The sequence below is a fragment of the Desmodus rotundus genome, chromosome 8 (assembly GCF_022682495.2).
Source record: "Desmodus rotundus isolate HL8 chromosome 8, HLdesRot8A.1, whole genome shotgun sequence".
Classification (NCBI taxonomy): domain Eukaryota; kingdom Metazoa; phylum Chordata; class Mammalia; order Chiroptera; family Phyllostomidae; genus Desmodus; species Desmodus rotundus.
In genome coordinates this window covers 93,939,302-93,959,850 of record NC_071394.1, presented here as the reverse complement: position 1 = coordinate 93,959,850, position 20,549 = coordinate 93,939,302, and the positions used below count along the sequence as shown (strand labels likewise).

At 48.4% G+C, this 20,549-nt stretch overlaps 1 protein-coding gene across 7 annotated transcripts in view; it reads left to right on the top strand.

Moving 5' to 3' along the window:
* Positions 1–20,342, top strand: part of SRGAP3 (SLIT-ROBO Rho GTPase activating protein 3) — a 348,421-nt gene extending 328,079 nt beyond the window's left edge. For 5 of the 7 annotated variants that reach the window (XM_053929334.1, XM_053929335.1, XM_045192165.2 and 2 more), the window contains 4 exons: positions 6,395–6,575; positions 8,196–8,345; positions 10,390–10,714; positions 14,943–20,342. In XM_053929334.1, the coding sequence (XP_053785309.1) occupies positions 6,395–6,575; positions 8,196–8,345; positions 10,390–10,714; positions 14,943–15,356 (1,070 nt within the window). In that variant the 3' untranslated portion in view covers positions 15,357–20,342. Of the gene's footprint in view, positions 1–6,394; positions 6,576–8,195; positions 8,350–10,389; positions 10,715–14,942 lie in introns of those variants that run through there. The other 2 variants (XM_045192166.2, XM_024556481.3) reach the window with 2 other exon arrangements.
* The last annotated feature ends 207 nt before the right edge of the window (positions 20,343–20,549 follow it).

Below are 20,549 nucleotides of genomic sequence, written 5' to 3'. Positions count from 1 at the left end.
AACCAGCTTTAGAAAAGAAACCAGGTTTCTTTTTTTTTCTGTAATTTTTCTATTCTTGATTTCATTAACTTCTACCCTAGACCTTATTATTTCCTTCTTTGCTTTCCTAAAGTGTGACTCCAGCCAGGCTCCAACTGGAATAGTCCTCAACCTCTCCTTCAGCTCAAGGGCTGGCCTCTCCATCTCCTCACTCATGGCATAACTGTCCTCTCAATCAGCAGGAGTTGAATTGAATATCAAACATACAACATGTATAGATGTACTTTCATGTTTACATTGCATAGATGTAAAGGCTCTGGGCAGGAATCAACTTAGCATGTTTTAAAAACACCAGGAAGGCTTTATTAACGAGGCCTGGGGCCTGGGTTTAGTTATCAACTCATCCCTCCCTTACTTGTGTGACTTGCCTCTTATGTGGCACATCATTTCTCTTCAGCCTCAGTTTCCTCATCTGTAAAATGAGAATAGTGCTGCAGATATTGCTGTGAGGGTTAAATGTGATAGTGTAAGGAGAACACTTAGCATATAGTAAAAACTTAATTTGTTCATGCAAGTAACAAATCAGTATTGAGCGCCTACTCATTCCAGGGACTGGTTTAGAAGTTGGAAAATAGCAGGAAATAAAATCAAATCCCTGTCCTAATGGAGCTGACATGTTAGTAGGAAAGATTGACAGTAAACAAGTTTGAAACTACACGTGCATGTGTGTGCATGCATGTACACATGTAAGATCAGGCTGTGATACATGCTATGAAGAATAAAGCAAGAGAAAGTTTCAGAGTGATTTGGTAGTTGGTGCTTCTGTAGTTGCGGGTGGTCAGGAAAGGCCTTGCCGAGGGAATGACTTTGAGTACAGACCTGAATGAAATTAGGAAATAACACACAATGGTCAATAAATATTTGTTGAATGTGAATACATTCAAAGATCTGGTAGAAAAGCATCCCAGGAAAAGACAGTAAGAAGTGCAAAGGCCCTGTGACAGGAAAAAGTATGGCCCATTTCAGAAGCACCAAGAAGTCTCTGTGAATGTGTATTCTGTTGTGATTAGTGGTAATGTGTACTTGATATCTGTAACTTGCTTTAAAATGCATTTTAAAAAATTAGATGGATAGGTAGAGGGATGGGTAGATAGATATGCCATAAAGCTAGTACAGTAAAAGGTTAATAGTAGAATTTACGTAGTGGGTATATGCATGTTCAGCTTACTTTGTTTGAAAAATGTCATAATATGAAGTTGGAGAAGAAACATCAAGAAGGCTAGTGAGGCTGGAGCAGACTGGGTGGCAGGGCGATGAGGCTGCAGAGGTCTCTGGGGCCCAGAGCATGAACAGCCTCAGGAACCATGAGAAGACATTTGGGTTTTGTTCCAAGTACAACAGGAAGCATTCCCAGGGATTTGAACAAGAGAGTTTCATGATCTGGTTTATGATTTTAAAAGAACTCCCTGGCTACTATGGGGAGAAATGGTTCCCCAAGTAAGAATGAAAGCAAGGAGAGAATTTTGGACTTCCAGCCAAGATGGAGGCATAGGTAGTATACTTTGCCTCCTTGCACATCCAAAAGAAGGACAACACAAATTTAAAAACAAAAAATAACCAGAACTGCCAGAAAATCAAACTGTATTGAAGTCCAACAACCAAGGCATTAAAGAAGAAACATTTATTCAGATTGGTAGGAGGGGTAGAGATGGGCAGCTGGGGCAGAGAGGATGTGTGACCAGGCGGCAGGCAGGCATGGTGGTGGCTGGTGGACCAGGTGGTCCCAAATTTGTATGCAGATAAATTGGGAAGAACAACTGGGGAGCAAGACAGACCACACAACCAAGGGCTCCAGCAGAGAAATAAAGCCTCAGAACCTCTGGCTGTAAAAAATCTGCGGGGGTTGCAGTGGCAGGAGAAACTCCCAGTCTCACAGGAGAGTTTGTTGGAGAGACCCACAGGGTCCTAGAACATACACAAGCCCACCTGGGAATCAGCACCAGAAGGGCCCAGTTTGCTTATGGTAGTGGGAGAAGTGACTGAAAGCTGGCCAAGAACCGAGCAAGTGGCATTGTTCCCTCTTGCACCCCTCCCCCACAGACAGCACCACAATGCAGCCATGTGGGTTGCCCTGCCCTGGCGAATACCTCAGGCTCCACTCCTTGCAACATAACAGGCATGCAGAGACAAAAATATATGGCCTGAATGAAAGAACACATCAAAGCTCGAGAAAAAATAGAACTAAGCAATGAAGAGACAGCCAACCTGTCAGATGCAGAGTTCAAAATACCGGTAATCAGGATGCTCACAGAAATGGTTGAGTATGGTCACAAAATAGAGGAGGAAGTGAAGGCTATGCAAAGTGAAATTAAGAAAAATATACAGGGAACCAACAGTGAAGGGAAGGAAACCAGGACTAAATCAACAATTTGGAACAGAAGGAAGAAATAAACATTCAACCAGAACAGACTGAAGAAACAAGAATTCAGAAAAATGAGAAGAGGCTTAGAAACCTCCAGGACAACTTTAAACTTTCCAACATCTGAATCATAGGGGTGCCAGAAGGAGAAGAGGAAGAACAAAAAATTGAAAACTTATTTGAAAAAATAATGAAGGAGAACTTCCCCAATCTAGCAAATGAAATAGACTTCCAGGAAGTCCAGGAAGCTCAGAGAATCCCAAAGAAGTTGGACCCAAGGAAGCACACACCAAAGCACATCATAATTACATTACCCAAGATTAAACAGAAGGATATAATCTTAAAAGCTGTAAGAGAAAAGGCCACAGTTACCTACAAAGGAGTTCCCATAAGACTATCAGCTGATTTCTCAAAGGAGACCTTACAGGCAAGAAGGGGCTGGAAAGAAGTATTCAAAGTCATGAAAGGCAAGGACCTACATCCAAGATTGCTCTATCCAGCAGAGGTATCATTTAGAATGGAAGGGCAGATAAAATGCTTTCCAGATAAGGCCAAGTTAAAGGGGTTCATCATCACCAAGACCTTGTTATATGACATGTTAAAAGGACATACCTAAGAAAAAGAAGGTAAAAAATATGAACTGTAAAATGACAACAAACTCACAACTATCAACAACTAAACCTAAAAAGAACAAAAACAAAAGCAAACTAAGCAAACAACTAGAACAGGAACAGATTCACAGAAATGGAGATCACGTGGAGGGTTATCAGTGGGGAGGAGCAGGGGAGAGAATGAGGGAAAAGATACAGGGAATAAGAAGCATAAACAGTAGGTACAAAATATACAGGGGGAGGTTAAGAATAGAATAGGAAATGGAGAAGCCAAAGAACTTATATGTATGACCCGGGGACATGAACTAAGAGGGGGAATGCTGGTGGGGAGGGTGTAGGGTAGAGGAGAATAAAGGGGAGAAAAAAATGGGACAACTCTAATAGCATAATCAATAAAATATATTTTTTTTTTAAAAAAAGAAAGCAAGGAGGCCAGGTAGAGGGACAACAGTGGCAGTGGAGGTGGTGAGACTGGTCATACTCAGGGCACAACTCAAAGCGGTTGCTGATGGATTAGATGTGGGTTGCTCGAGAGCAACAACAAGGCTTTGGCTGAGCCAGTAAGCAAGATGGTTCTATATCCTGATGGGGAAGATGAGGGAATTAAGTAAGTCTGGGGAGGGGTGTGTGGGAGAGTGGTACAGGGGAGAATCACATATTCTATTTGAGGTATGATCAACCCAAATAATGAATTTCTTAATAACTGGTAGCTATTCTTACTCTTCCTACCACACACTTATATAATGACATCTGCAAACACAAGTGTTCACTCTCAGCTGTGGCTCAGCCTGCTCCTCCCATTTTCTTCTTTCTCTTACATTTTCCATTCCTCATTCCTCATTCCTCCTCCGCCTCCCCACCCCCACTCCCAAGCACCAGACTGCCCCCAGTGACTGCGGGGCCTCTGGAGGTGGGAAAGACAGGACCTAGAACCAGGAGGCAGCCCCACCATGCTCCTCCCAAACCTCTGCTCAGGTCAGCTTCCCTATCAGTTGAATCAGCTCAAAGGAAGCCCCTGGGGTGAGCGCCCAGAGAGCAGCAGCCAGCTGGGTTGAGCTCCTGGTCTGCAAACCCTCTGGCCTTTTGTTCTCTTTAGCTAGGCTGGCAGGCAGTGCTAGTACATGGCCACGCTGCAGAGTTAAAGTTGCAGCAGAGAAGGACAGAGATCTTCCCACTTTACTGAGAAGGCAACTGTGAGTCAAAATTGGAGTTATTTGACCCCTTTAGCTGTGTTGTTATTTTGCATCAACTGTGTTAGGATAGCATTTAAGACATTTGTCAGAGAGCCAGCTGGGAAAAGCTGACTTAACCGTCTGATGCCTGCTCCCTGCAGAAGGCTGTCCCAGGCACTGAGGACTGTGTACATCCAAAGACAACTGCATCTCCTGGGGACCCCAACACAGTCATCCAAGCCAGCTGCTTACAGAAAGAGCGCTAGCACCTGTGTATGGTGGGGATTAGTGGGGGAGGTGAACAAGGGGGGTGCTCCCTCTGCTCTTGGATTTTCCATTCTGCCCCGAGCCTCAGGAGCTCATCAGCTCTGGTAACAACAAGCGAGTCTCATGTGAGTTAACTCTGTGCCCACACTGCTATAAGCACTTCGTGTACAGTAGCTCATTTCATCCTCATAAGAACCCTGTAAGGTATAGGGACTGTTTTTATTCATCCCTATTCTACAGATGAGGAAACTGAGGCTCAGAAAGGAGAACTAAGTTGCCTAAGGCCTCCCCAAAGGGCAGGTAGAGGGCTGGAAGAACAGATGCAGGTAATCCATCAGGAATGGAGCAGATAGGAGGCCCATGGATGCTCAGCATAGGGAAGGTATCTACAGGCTAGGGAGAGCAGGGGTCACTTTTGTTACTTTTATTCTATTATAATTTAATATACCCACGTGTATTATTTGTATAATGTTGAACATTTTTGTGCTTGTTTTAAAATGTAAATGCATTAATACCTATAGACGGTTTTCTAGCAAGTATGGACACCTCTTAAGATATAAGTATAACACAGGTTAAATCAATCACAGGCATAACTTCTTCTGCTCCCTGTACAGTCTCTTCCCCAAACATCACTAGCTGTACAGTCTTAGGCATACCACTTAAACTCTCTGCAGCTTAGATTTCTTGTCTGGACCTACCCCACAGGCTAAATCCATTAGTAATTATAACCATAATCATGAAAACCATTATCAGCTGAATACCTGATAGATGTCTGTACTATGCTGTCTTTCGTCTGTTATCTTTTAATCCTTCTAACAACCCTACAGACAGTGCAGCTGAGGTGTACGGGGTTATGTAACTTGCCTGAGGTCCAGACAAGAGGAGACAGAACCGGACAGTAGCAGTGGCTCGAGGGCAAGAACCAGATCCTCATTGCTTAACCAAGTCAGGGCCTGTCACTGACCAGAGGAGAGTAAATGTTTGATGGGTAAATGCCTGTGTGCAAAGAGATATGCTGAGCTGCGGCCCCAGTAAGAATTCTTCCTCCCCCCACATGAAGCCCATGGATGACCGCATTAGTCAGCTCCGGCTGCCGGAACGGAATACCCCAGACCAGGTGGCTTAAACAACAGAAATTCATTTCTTCACGGTTTGGAGGCTATAGAAGTTCAAGATCAAGATGCCATCAGGGTTGGTTTCTGGGAAGTCTCTCCTCCTGGCTTGTAGACAGCTGCCGTCTCTCTGTGTCCTCACATGGCCTTTCCTGTGTGCACATGGAAAGAGAGAGATCTCTGGTGCATCTTCCTCTTCTTAGAGGGACATCAGTTCTATCGCATGCGGGCCCTACCCTTTTGATCTCATTTAACCTCAATTACTGTCCAATGGCCCCATCTCCAAATACCATCACTTTGGGGGTTAGGGCTTCAACATATGGTTTGGTGGGGCACAGTTTAGTCCACAATGGTGAGCTGTGAGGAACCCTTAAACAGTTCTGGGTACTCTTAAAAATGTGTACAACATTTTGCGTAAATGGGAGTCCACATACATCACCTGTTTAACTTCCCAAAAGGTAAGAACCATTAACAGTAAGTGGACAAAGAAGGAAATGATTCATGGAAAAATGGAAACAGAATTTGTATGAAGGGGTAGAAGGAAAAGAAATTTCTTATAATAATGTTTTAATGAGTGTTTTTAAAATGAAGAACAAGCAGGACACTGGAAAATAAAGGTGTGGTATGTCAGCCCCCCACTTTTCTTTTTGAGAAGTTAGATGGCCCGCCTGAGGTCACAGTGTGGGAGAGTGGATCTGAGCCTAGACCCCCAGTGTCCTGTGTGGGCTGTTTGCTGTCCGTGCTGCTCCGAGGAGCTACGGCCACCTTAGCAAGGCCCCTGGCCTGCTCTTACACTGACCTTGTGGATGTGCTTCCTTTTTATTTTCCTTCCAGAGGTGGAACAGATTGAGGCCATTGCCAAGTTTGACTATGTGGGAAGGTCCCCGCGTGAGCTGTCCTTCAAGAAGGGGGCCTCGCTGCTCTTGTACCACCGCGCCTCAGAGGACTGGTGGGAGGGTCGTCACAACGGCGTGGATGGACTCATCCCACATCAGTACATAGTTGTACAGGACATGTGAGTGGACCCTACCTTGAAGAATACCATAATTGACTAGTGATGTCTAGAATGGGCACAGGAAGGGCAGTGCTGGGTTGTATGCCAGGGATATGTTCTCTCTGATGTAATACCCTCGGTCTTCTGTAAGAATAGATCCCCTTAAATGGTGACCCCTTTAACAAATAAGCAAATTGCTCATGCTTCAGAGACAGTGTTTGATGCCCTTGGCCCGTCCTACCTACCTGACAGCCCCAGAGCGTCGGTCATCACCACGGTTCTAAGCGTCCACTGGATCTTGCCATATACCTTCACCTTCCTGCCTGCCCTGCAGCCAGTGGGCAGCCTACCGCCCCTTAACTGCCCACCATTCTCCACCCCTGAGATGGCACTCTTGGGGGACAGGCAGGAACGATCATCCCCACATTTCGAGTTGATAGGGTACTATTTTTTATTGAGGAATAATTGACATATAACATTATATTAATTCCAGGTATACAATATAGTGATTTGATATTTGTATACATTGCAAAATGATTACCATGATGAGTCTAGTTAACATCCATCACCACATATAGTTACAGTTTTTTCATATGTGATGAGAACTACTTTCTTAACAGCTTTCTGATATGCAGTAGAGTATTATTACCTATAGTCACCATGCTGTACATTACATCCAGAACTTATTTATTTTATAACTGAAAGTTTGTACCTTTTGACCCCCTTCACCCATTTCACCACCACCCCCCACCTCCCATCTCTGGCAACCACCTCTCTGTTCTCTGTATCTATGGGTGCTATTTCCTTTTAAACAACATCAGGCATTTTAAAAGTCCCTGTATCCCAAATACTAACCCTACCAGAAGGCCCAGAAAGTCTACACCTTCCATTCTTTGAAAGCCATTGAGGGTACCTCTGAGCTTTAGTCAGACTCAGATGGAACTGCTTAATCAAGGAAGCAGCCACCAAACAGGACCTAAAGGGAAGGGGAACAAAGAGAAAGGCAGAGGGAATGGTCTGAGAAAGTTCCAGGAATAGGCAAACCCCATGAGGAGTGGCCCACCATGAAGGGCTCTTGGTACTCTGATGTTCCCCAGCCTCTGTGGACAGGGACAAGGCACAGGAAGGGAGAGGGGACTGGGAGGAAACTGGCAGGGAACTCCAACAAGCTCAACCACTTCACAGGTGTCCCAAGCCTTGGGTGAGGAGGGGAGGGATGGCAGCACCTTCTTCCTCCCTTGCTTAGCCCTAAACCACTTCTTGTGGAGCCACATGGAGACTCATCACTCAGTGCCCAGCTTGCAGGGTCCTCCCCCCATCTCTCCAACACACCCTCCAGCATTTAGCTTTTCCTCACCCAGAGGAGCCTGGGAGAGGAGAAGAACTTAGAGGAGGGGAGAGGAGAAGGTAGGCATGGGGTGATGGGACAACAGGAAGTTCTGCTGGAGAAGCTGACTTAAGAGGGTGGCAGTGGGCACGCATGGCGGTGAGACGGGGAATGGGCAGTGGCTCACCGAGAGCTGTGGGCATAAATTAACCATGAGGTGTGAGCTGACTCAGCCCCTCAGACAGGTCTTGCGGAGCCCTGCACATCCTGGGTCCTCTGGAGAACTCCCAGTTCACATCTGTCCTCCTCTCCAGGGACGACGCCTTCTCCGACAGCCTGAGCCAAAAGGCGGACAGTGAGGCCAGCAGTGGGCCGCTGCTGGACGACAAGGCCTCCTCCAAAAACGACCTCCAGTCCCCCACGGAGCACATCTCGGATTACGGCTTTGGGGGGGTGATGGGCCGGTAGGAAACACGGATTCATTTTTTCCCTGCTAAGTGCCAGGCTCGTTGGGATCTGATTTGGGAGAAACAAGGGGGCAGAAGGGAGAAAAGTAGGCTGTTGTGGCTCCTTGTTTCCCACAGGTGATACCGGGCACAGCTGGGTCGGTCAGCTGGCCCTGGTCTAAGCACGCCAGGTGTGAAACAGTCCAGCTAAGTGGGAAGGGTGGGGGGAGAAGGAGGAGGAGACACATATATTGGCAAATCAGTGCTTTTTATTTAAAATAATAATAAGGGGGAGGGGAGAGAGGTACAAATTAGCAAGTATTTTTCCAACATCTCTCTAATTCTTGCACCTCCTCCACGTTCTGTTGAAAACCAAGGAGTTATATTTAAAAACGTGAAGCTCGTACACTCCACGAAGTGCGCTGCACAAACAGAAAACTCACACCCCCTCGAGTACGGGGAACACTGGCAGTCGACTCCACCCACTTACCTGGTGGGAGCACAGTTGCCAATATTTTCACTCCCCCTGTGTGGGCCAGGCTGTGTCACATGGCCTCTCTGCCAAGACAAGAGCTCTGCTCCTTAATCTGCACACAGTTGTAGTCCAAAGTAGGTGGTTGTTTAAAAAAAAAAAAAAAAAAAAAAAACAATAAGGAAAAGAGAAGAGAAGACAAGACAAAAAAGGCTGATAGTTTCTCACTGCTTTCTTAATCAGATTCTCTTTATTTTCTTGGTGGGGAGGTCATGGGACCAGTCCATACATACGGGCACTTGTAAATAGAGCCAAAAAAGCAGTCAAAATGGGAACATACATTTATGAATTTATTTCAGAAGTCCCGCTGCCTCCTGTCAGCATATTCTATTCAGTGAAGCAAATAGTTCAGGTCCCTGTGCCAGACGGTAGAATTGGGAGGGAAAGTGGAAAGCCAGGGTAGGTAGATGGCAAAGCCATGGTCCCTTGATTCCTAGGGAGGGGATATCTTCTCCTGCCTCGATCTTCCTCTCCCTCCCTCCTCCCTCATCTACTTCTTCTTGTTCTTCCTTTCTCAATACCTCTTTCTCTCCAACACCTCTGCTTTGGTCCTGTTGGGGTACCCACAGGTGGTGCTTAGCTTGGCTGGTGGCATTAAGATCTAAAGCGCTGCTGACCACATTGAACTTGGTCCCCTATCCATTCCAACACTCTGTCCCTCCTCCCCACCCCCTCGACAATGCCGCCTTCCTTCCCTGCAGCAGTGTCTTAGCAGCTCTAGTGACCTCCATAGGGTGCAGCATATCTCCCCGGGGTGCAACCTGTAATCTTCAAAGTGCTTCCACACTCACTGAACCTCCCCCAATGGTGGGCAAGGAATATTATGCCCATTTAACAGATTAATAAAACGGGTCTCCAAGAGGCCACGGAAATTCTGTGACCAACAGGATAAGGACTCAGCCTCCTGATAGTCTAGGCCCCTTTTCACTCCACCAGAGCCTCCCTGAGGGGTGAAAAGTATCCAAATGCATGGAAGACATGTTTGGTGATGCACTTTTTCCTCTTAAATGACTAGTTTTCCAAGATCTGGAAACCCTCCTAGAAATAGCCCTTTGCTGGAGAGATTGGAGTGGGTAACAATGTTGGACTGTGTCCTGTTCCCAGGGGGTCCTCCTGTGCTTACAGGGAGCTGGTAACTGTTGGTACAGTCAAGCCTCAGTGCTTCAGACCAATTAGAAGCCCTTCGGTATCATGGCAATATCTGAACTGTTTGAGAATGTATCACGAACCCAACTAACTCTCATCAAAGCGTTCACGGGTTGAAATCCTCCTGGCTTTGACCTAAGAGGTTGCCAAGATTCATTGTGTAATTAGCCCTGATTTCCTGTGTGCAGATTAAGCCTGCCCCCTACTGGTGAGGTCCGTACTTAGCCGGTGCTTTCACTGTGGAATCCTGGAGTCTGGCTGCAAGGAGGCTTTACTATACCGCTCCCTAGGCTAGTGTGTCGTTCTTGGTCCGGGGGTTGACTGACGCATTCTGATTGCCAGGGTTGACTCTGCCCCATGCCCCCGCCCCCGGCTCCTTTGCAGAGTGCGGTTACGATCTGATGGAGCAGCTATCCCCAGGCGCCGAAGCGGGGGCGACACACACAGCCCGCCCCGGGGCCTGGGCCCCAGCATAGACACGCCGCCCCGGGCCGCCGCCTGCCCCAGCAGCCCCCACAAAATCCCCCTCACGCGGGGCAGGATCGAGAGCCCGGAGAAGCGGAGGATGGCGACGTTCGGGAGCGCCGGCAGCATCAACTACCCTGACAAGAAGGCGCTCTCCGAAGGGCACTCGAGGTCGACGTGCGGCTCCACCAGGCACAGCAGTCTGGGGGACCACAAGTCCCTGGAGGCCGAGGCCCTGGCAGAAGTAAGGGCCAGCGGGAAGGCAGGCTGGGGCAACTGAGACCCCCAGAGGGGCAGCAGGGTGGGGACTTGTGGACTGGGAAGCCACTTTGCCCTTTATGCTAGTCTCAAGGCTAAGTCAGAACACAGGAAAGATAGTGTGGGCTGGCTTCCCCTCTGCCTGCTGGCCTCCCCGTGGGAGTGGAAGCTGGGTGAGTGCAGCTGCTGACTGGGGACCCTGTAAAGACTGAAGATCCGCCCTCCCCCCCACCCCCAGTCTTCAGGGCTGGAGGAGGGACTCCCTCTAAAGGAAAGGGCAGATAATGGGGATGTAGTAATGGCAGGTGTCTCCATAAGATGGCATAACTGAGTCATTCATTCACTCATGTGTTCATTCATTCATCTGTCTGTTCATTCATTCATTCGTTTCATTCATTGACAAATAACCGCTGAGCATCTGTTGTGTGACAGTCACTGTGCTAGGCACTGAGAGTACAATGATGACCTAAAATGGACCCAGGCCCTGCCCTCGGGGAGCTTAGAGAAGAGAGAGACATCAACCATTAACACGGCTATGAAATGGCAGGTGGGCCAGGTGCTTTGGAAGAATGGTCCATGGTATTTGAGAGCCTAGAATATGGGGATTGCTCCTAGTGGGGAGAGACTTCCGGGAGGGGAGGCAGCTACAACCCGAGATTCAGAGGATGGGGGGAACACATAGCTGAAGCTGGAAGGGAAGAATCTTCCAGGCTCTTCCAAGGTACTGAGAGTTGTTCTTGTTTTTCTTAAGTTTTTAAAAATTTGGATGAGAAAGCTGTGATATTTTATATTTACCAAACAAACCAAATTTCTTTAACACATTTTTAGGAAACAATTTTTGTTTATTAATTTGCACGTGGTGTCATGTGTTTTGGACAGTTCTATCATATTTGCAAAAGGTTCTATTTTTTTCTCTCTGGAATTAGGGCTGGGTGCCCATTGTGTGCCCGCTCCCCTGTGTTATCTCTCATTTAAAGTAAGAAGTACAGCCAGAACCTTCTTGGCTGTGAGAATTTTCTTTATGGCATTTGAATCCCTGGTACAAAGGGAAGGGGAAAGGTGTGGGCTGGGGTCCTGTGTGCCAGAGGCCAGGAAAAGTTCCAGGGGAAAAGCCAATGCAGAGACAACTCACCTAGCAACTAGAACTCCTGTTCACACCCACAGGGTCTACCATGGCCCCGTGTCCTGATGCCCACTCCTGAGAGACACCTGGAGATCAGCACCTCGGCATGGTCCTGCAGAGGGGGACCTGTTGGTCCTTTCATTCTTGAAGGCTGTCCTCTTGGGGAGCATCACCCTAGCACCCATTGTCACCTGGGAGCTCTCTCAAGGGCCATGGTGGGGAGTGACTCCCTGAGGCCTGGCCTAGAGCCAGTGTTCCCAGAAGTAGCTCCCACAGCAGATTAGTTCACAGAATGTTAATGGGGGGGGCGGGGACTGTGGTCAACAAAGCTGAAAGGCTTGTCTGCAAGACTTTTTAGAACCTTTAAGTATGTTAATGTGCTTTGTGAATGAATATCCAAGACAGAGAACAGGGCACACCCCACCACCTAGACTTCTTTGAGCTTTATTCACAGAGCACTTACAAGACCAGCCTAAAGAACACACTTGGGGAAGGTTATATGCATTTTCTTCCCTTCGTAAACATGTCTGCACACACTCTAATCTGATAGCTGCCATTCAAGAGCTCCTTTCACAGAGGTGACAAAGGAAAGCCTGGTAGATAATATGTAAGTAGCCAGAAGGGGGCGCTGGACGGCTTCCAGCTTGCTCAGCACTGGTGCTGACTTTGCAGGCTACAAACAGGAGCTGTGGCGGGGAAGTACCAAGTAGTTGATGGAGTTATCCAAAATACTCTGGTCTCAAAATGTCCCTTAGGACTTAGATTTGAACCCAGTAAAGAGGCTGTTTGGGAAACTTGCCACAATGACATCTAAAGTGGGAAGATGTAGTTTGGGAGGAGGTGAAAAATGCTCACTTTCCCCCACAGTCTGTCACCCTCCACCCCACCCCCAGCCCCGCACCTCTCTTCAGCTCCCTTCTGGAGATTATGGCCTCACCTCTCAGACTAATGCCAGACTCACAACTAATGCCAGACTCACGCCTAATGCCAGGCTCATGCCTAAACTACTCAGCTGACCTCTCTGAGCTGTCTGTCTTTCTTTCTGGCTCACACTCTCCCAAGGGAGAGTGGTACTGGTGGGAGGGATGGTGGTAGAGGGGCGATAATTGCATTTTATTTATAGAAGTTTTACCTTTGGGCTCACACTGGAGTAGAGCAAACAAAGACTAGTGATGTAACTAGAGGGGTTAATTGAAGCAGAAAGGGGTGTTGAAAGCAGGCTTTACCACTGCAACACTGGGAGAGAGCGGAGTGGGAAGAGGGCAGCCATCTCTCCACCATGCAGAAAATCCCCACAGCTAATCCTTTTGGATAAAGGCCCAAAAGGCCCCTTCCTGAAGCCACCAGTATTATGGGACAAAGGATAAAATGTCATGGGGAAGCATAATATTAGCTTTAGTTTAATATTAGTTAGTTAGCTGTTAGGTAATTATCAATAGTCTCTTAATGGAACAAAAAGGATAGACTGGCACCTTGTCTGTGGCTAGACTGGAGCCTGTCGTGGGGGCCCAGGACTGGGAGGCCACCTGCCAACAGGAGGACAAGAGGAGATGAAAGAGGAAGGTGGGTGTGGAGGGGGCGGTCAGGACATCTCCAGGCTCCAAGGCCGGCAGTCTGGCTGGGCTTATAGATTTTCCAGAGTTGCCCCAGGGCAGAAGAGCAGTGTGTCTTAATAGTCGTCATTGTCACTGAGGCTGTGCACAGACCTCCCAACGGTGGTGGTTTTAAGCAGTATCCCTAATTGTCCCCTCAACGGCCAAGCCTGTGCAGCTCTGGCCCAGCTCGGCCTGAGCAGCCCCTCTTGCATGTTTGATGTGGAGGTGTCCCTTGGAAAACCCTGTGTGGACCACGGACTCTGGCCAAAGGGACCTTGAAAACCACGGGCAGTTACAGAGCTTCATCACATCCATTATCTCATTCCATCTTCACAGTAAACTTATGGGCTTTCAGCAGAAGAACACAGTATGGTGCGACTGAGATTTGCAAGTGGCAGAGGGGTCTTCGCTTAGAAGTCCCAGCCTTGTATTCTAACCCAGGGCTCCTAGGTTAAATGCTGACATCCAGCTCCAGCGCCCCCTCCTGGCTGGAGGGGGAACGGAGGCTTTGGAAAGATGGAAAGATGAGCCCCAGGCTGACAAAGCAGCCCCTCTGCTCACCGGGAGGTCCCAGGGCCCTCTCTCTCTCTGTCATTTAAAGCACTCTCATCCCTCTTAGTTTAAATATTGCAACTTCCCCAGTAATTGAGCAAGCAGATAAGGATTTTTGTTGTTTTTTTAAAGACTTCCATTTTTTAAAAAACAAAATTTTCTGATTATGACACAGAGAAGAAAGTAACAGCCCCACCATTTTGGGGTGAACATTCTGATACATAACCTCCAAGGAATTTTTCTGTGGGCAAGGATTTTGTTAAAGTAATAATAGTGGTTAGTGGCATGGATTTTGGAGACAGATTGCCTGGGTTGAGACTTGGACTGTGCTAGTAACCAGCCGTGTGGGCTTGGGCAAATTACTGAGCCAGTCTGAGCTTCCGTTTCTTCCCGTGTGCAGTGAGCTTAATGGTAGTTATGACCTCGTAAGTGTGTGGATTGAATGAATTATTCATGGAAAGGGCTTGGCTTGGTGCTCAGTCTTAGCACTTATTGTCGTTGTGATTGTCATGGTTTGTGAGCGCTTATTGTATGCCAGGTGTCATGCCAAGCTCTTCACAGGGACCATGTCATTTAACTGCTCATTGAGCCCCTGAGGTCTGTATGGTAATGTTCGGTCTCTGAGGCTCAGAGAGGTGAGGTAATTTGCCCAAGTCATGTAGCAAGGGGGTGGCAGAGCCAGAATTTGAACCCGTGTCTGTGACTCCAGTGCTTGCCTTTCTTAACCAGTGGTCTGACTTGCCCTCATTAAGTCAGCTTCCTGTTGAGGCTGTGTTTAGCCTACAGCCACATGGATTCCCCAATTGGTGACACCCTGGGATTTCATCTCCATCCCAGCCATCTGGCCCTGGGGAAACCTCCCTCAGAAGCCCACAGGCTGCTGAGGAAGGATTGGACCCCACATCTCCAGACTCTGTGCTGACAAGAGCTCTCTGTGCCCCCAGGACATCGAGAAGACCATGAGCACGGCTCTGCACGAGCTGCGGGAACTCGAGAGGCAGAACACAGTCAAGCAGGCGCCAGATGTGGTGCTGGACACCCTGGAGCCCCTGAAGAACCCGCCGGGCCCCATCAGTTCAGAGCCCGCCAGCCCCCTGCACACCATCGTCATCCGTGACCCTGACGCCGCCATGCGCCGCAGCAGCAGCTCCTCCACTGAGATGATGACCACCTTCAAGCCAGCCCTGTCCGCCCGTCTGGCTGGTGCCCAGCTGCGCCCGCCCCCCATGCGGCCTGTGCGGCCAGTGGTCCAGCATCGGTCCAGCAGCAGCAGCAGCTCAGGTGTGGGCAGCCCAGCTGTGACGCCCACCGAGAAGATGTTCCCCAACAGCTCAGCGGACAAATCAGGCACCATGTGACCAACAGGATGGGGTGGCACTGCCCTGGCTCACTGTGGCACACCACGGCCAAGGGCGGCCTCTGTGACTTTCGCATCCTTCCCAGTGCTCCTGGCCTTGTCCAGCAGAGACCAGAATGTCAGCCTGAAAGAACATCTATGCAGAGCTGCGGCCCTGGCGCCAGCCACAGCTGGCACCCAGCCCTTGCGGGTGTAAACAGAGGCCCAGAGGAGAGCGGGAGCAGGAGCAGCCCCAGCAGAGCGTTTCCTAAGATTATGGCAACATGTTAAATGGCTTCGCCTGCATATCGTCACTGGAAAACTATTCTCTCGACATTCTCTCTACATACATAAATATGTGTGTGTATATATGTGTGTTTGTACATATATACACATGTATGTATGTATGTGTCTGTAGGTGTGTGTATATATATATATATTTATGCATCTATATACATATAGTAGATTTGGACACACATACTAAATGTATATAGAATCTCCTTTTTCTTTTTATGAAACTTAGATTTACCTCAGACCCATGCCACCAAACATCTCCCGCTGTGATTTGGTGGGATTTGCAGGGACTTTTCTGGGAGAATCTAGAGGCCCACAACAGCTGCGAACGAAGCAATATACCACTAACCTGCAGAAAAACAAAACCAGGCTCCCACTGTCTCCAGAAGTCGTGGCCTTCCAAAACAGTCTGCCCCTAAGTGAAGGGTGGGGCAGGCAGCGCCCCAAACAGGCTGCTCCTCGAGGTGGGGAACCCTGCACAGAACCCCCCGTCCAGCCCAGAGACCCTGCCTTTCCACCTGAAGGCCAAGGGCCAACCGTACCCCCGAAGGCACGGGAGGACGTTGGCGAGAAGACCCCTGACCACAGCATCCTGGCGTGTGTGCGTGTGCGTGTGTGTGTGTGTGTGTGTGTGTGTGTAGAAGAGGGGATAGTGAGAGCCTACGCCCTGTCGTAGCAGTGTTCTGTGTGGTTGGGAAAAAGGGAAAAAATAAAACTGCAGTGGTACGGAACACCTCAAACCTAGAAATGCTGTGGGAATAATTCTGGTAACTATAGAGGTTTAACTTATACAATTTTCAAAATATTTAATTTCTTCTTTTCCTCTTTCTACTAATTATACTGTGCCAGATTTAGAACTAAACAGGCGAAGAGGCTTCGAACCCCGTCGTTCTGACTGAAAACCAGGCCGTGACGCACTTTGGCCAGTGCTCTCTTGCACGAAGTGCATAAGTGCCCAGCTCAGACCAGGGCCGAGGAGGGCGGTCCTGGGCACTCTCTGTCCTAGCCCATGCTTCGGTTGAGTGGGTGCAAGTGAAATAGCTTCCTTCTCCCTCCCCTTCCCTTTCCTTTCACCCACCTCCTCCAGAGCATTTAACATCGTCGAAAATAGGGTGAAAGAACTGTGGTGTGTGATCGTCAAGTATTATCAGCAAGGCTTCCAAATCTTGGCTGGGAAAAGGCCTCTGGATCAGCCTCATTTGATTCTACTTGACTTCCTTTTTGGATCTCTTGGTTTTCCAGTGATGGCTGTTTCTGAATAATGGAACACAGGTGAACCAGATTCTAATGGGACCACTTTTAGCCACCACCCTCACGTCAAGCCAAGGGTTTCCTCCCTGTTGTTCTCAAGCTTCATCTCTCTCTTTCTCAAGGCCTTTGAATGTGCCCCTGGCTGTGGTTTAGTCAGAAGTCCCGTGTTTGAGTCCCAGCCCCCACCGCTTGGGATCTGCGGGACTCTGGGCAAGTCTCTGCACCTCATTGAGCCCCAGTTTCCTGCTCCATAAAAATGAAGATAGTAAAGATAATATGTAAGTGAGTAAGCTGTTTAAACTAGAAAGCACTGTGCCAACATGATTATTCTTTTTTTTGTCATTAGTAAGGTAAGCCTTTTAGCTGAAAAACTGTCTGAGACCTTCCTCTTGAAACCTCCTAATGGCATTTGAGAAGGAGGAAGAATTTCCCTACCAGCTTCATAAGACCCCCAAAGCATGGCCCTGCAGATATATCCCCTCTTGATGCTTGAAATTCCATCATTACCATTCCACCCCATTGGCTAAATTTTGCCTTGTCCTCTGGTCCTCTATAAAAAGGTGACTCCACCCCAGAGGGAAGGACCTGTCGAGTCACAGTACCAAGGTGTGTGGGAGTGGTCAGCCATTCTGCCTCACCTGAGGACCGACACTGAGAGCACCCAGTAGAAGGATGAACCAAGAAAGGGCACAAAAAAGAGAATGTCAGGGAGAGGCCAATGACAAACTTGACCTTCCTCATTTCGCCTAGAACCAACCATTCTCTTTTAGCTCATGGAAATGAAAGCACCTCAGAACCAGCTAAGAGCCCTCTGCCTCTGTGAGCAGTGTGGGGACACCCCCATTCTACAGCTTAGGAAAGAAAGCAAGGCCTTGGGATATGCTGTGACTTGCCTAAGATTTAACAAATTTCTGAGAGTGGGGGCTGGTCAGGCTCGTCGAGTCAGTTATTTGCAGGGATGCCACGCTGCCCAGCAGTGTACAAGACACCCCACCTCTGCCCCCAGATGCTCCACACCTTAAAGGTAGTGGGCTCCTGGGCGAAATGTCACGTTCTGTGCCCTGACGACCAGACGAAAGAGAACATCTGAGTAGACAGATCTGTTGCCTGATACACATAACACCAGTCAGACCATGTGGCTTCTCCTCCGAATGGACTAACTTCATTTTTCTTTCCTGAAAATGGACCTTCCTTTTACCGAATTGCCTGAAGGCAGAGCTGTAGCTGTTTTGTTTAAGCACCTGTTTTTCCTTTGGGAAAAGGCTGATGAGTTTACATTTAGAGAAGCTCACACCTCACTCATCCAGCCCCAAATCTGAGCCTTGATGCAGAACCAAATGGAAAATTACTTTCCTGCCCACCCCCCACTTCCTCACCCGGCACTCTGCATGTCTCGGTCCCCTCCACAGGCACCAGGCCCGCCCACGGGCACTGAGCATTGGCTCTCTTCCTGACTCCTGCCTGTGTTAGTCCACTAGATATTGCTGTATTTGCTTAAATGCTGGAAAGTAACTGTTAAAATGTGAAATTGTAATATTTAAAAGGTGACAATTAAATTATAGCCAATGCCACTCACCAAATCTTTGCACCTAGTAGATAGTTCAATGTAAACAAATACCAGAAACCTAACTGTACAGTGAGTGTGGGGGAAATGTAGTAACCTAGTTAGTAGTCCTCAATATAACCAGTTGTACAAGGGGAAGTGGTGTTTACCTACTTGTTCATCACCATTACTGGAAGCTGTACTGATCAGTTTGTTGATAACGGGCTTTTTTTTTTTTTTTTGGCTTCACAGAATTTCTTTTCTTAACCTTCAACTTATCCTGAAGTCAAGCCTTTTGTCTTTATGTGTAACGGATGTTCAGTCTATTCTAGGAATGAACCAGCAAGAAGTTCATTTAAAACTGACCAAAGACAATTCCTTCCTGGTCGAGTTTCCTGGGCCTCAGGGCCCAGCCGCCGCTAAAGACCTTCCTTGGATCAAATTGAGAACAAGCCGTGCTTCCGACGCCACTCTCCTTCTCTCCCTTTATTCCCCTTTCCTCTTGAAGAGCTGCTCTGAGCTGTGGGATTCCGTGAAAAATTCTTGCCTTTCCTTGTTTTCAGTGCTAACGATTTCTCACCTTGAAGCGCCTTTGAACCCAGACAGAGCGCACAATGGGAGGGACTTGTAAGCTTGGGCATTAGACTTGGGAGTCTGTCTTCTGAGGTCACCAGGCCAATGGGCAAGAGAGAAGTGGATTCCCAAGGGATAAACGGTTTCTGTCCCGTGAAGACACCCGAGTGAGAAGAGACACAGGGAAATGGAGCCATCCTCTGGCCACCAGCTGGAACCAGCAGTTCAGAGATCTGCCTTATAAACCCTTCAGAACTGGGTGTGGTACAGAGGGGGCCACTGTGGGGAAGGGCCTCAGCATGGGGCTGGCTTCTCTGTTAGAGGCCCTTGGAGTGCCTTGTCGCTTATATTTCCTTCTCATTCAGGAGGCACAGACGCAGAGGGCTTCCTGTGACCTGGTCATTACTTGGCACTTGGTGCCCACACGGCTGGTGGAAAACCACAAAGACTAATGTAATGGTTCTTCCTCTCAGTCTTTCTATTCCTAACTTTTCACACATTCAGATGGTTCCACACTAGAGCAAATGCCTCATTCTCCTAAGAAACCCAGAAAGAACAATGGCTGGCTCACAACCACGGTGGGGGGCCCTGTTTGGCTTGAGGCTGGTGGGGAGGAAAAGGCAGGAAGGGGTGAGCCGAGGTGTTGCTTAGCTGATTTTCTGCTATGCAGAGCTAATGCTGACGTTTCATGTCAACTTCCCCGGTTCTCTGGGGTCTCCTCTCTCCTGAGCAGCCATGTAGAGAATTCCCCATATACCCAAAGCTGCCCAGGGGAGCTGAGAGAAGGGACTTGGCTGTCAGGTCCGAGTGCTCCTGGCCTCTCTGAGGTTGATCTGCCAGTGTCCCGCTGTCCCACCCTCTGGGACTGGCCGAATGGCCAACACTGCCCCTTGCTGACACCTCCTTTCTGTGTGAACTGTCCCAAGCAAATAACAAAGCTGTTTCTGGAACCAGAACAACCAGAGTGCACTCTGCCTTCCTTAGATGGAAGATTCTGCTCGAGTTTCTGCTCAAGCCCTAGTTCCCGGCAGTGTGACTGTTTACACGGTTTGGCAATAGGTTTGGTTCTGATTGCTTCAGAGTGGCTGGTCTATTTTGTTTCCTTTGGTTTCCTTCCTTCCCAAACTGTGTCAGGAAAAAAAAAAAAAACAAAACAAACAAAAAAACGAAACCACCCTTGGAAATTGCTGGTTGCCTGTCCCCACGTGATGAGAAGTGCTGCCCTCTCCCGGATATCGTTTCTCCACCTTACAACCAAACGCCCGTCCTAAGGAGTGTCTGATTGGATCCTCTGTCGCATATTCTGATGGTGCCTGCTGGTTTGATGTGGAGCTATCCTGTGAAATAAAACAGCTTAACTTTTCTCAAACGTGTGCTTCAGCGGCTTTTTGAAAGGGCGAAGCGGCCCAGCGGGGGTGGGGAGGCCCCGGGGGTGCCCCTACCCTCCAGTCCACACTCTCCGTGTGCTTCTCCCAGGAACCATCTCTGAAATGTCCTTCAGCTCAGATCCCACAAGGGGAAAGCCGAATTGAAGGAGGGCTTCTTCAGCCACAC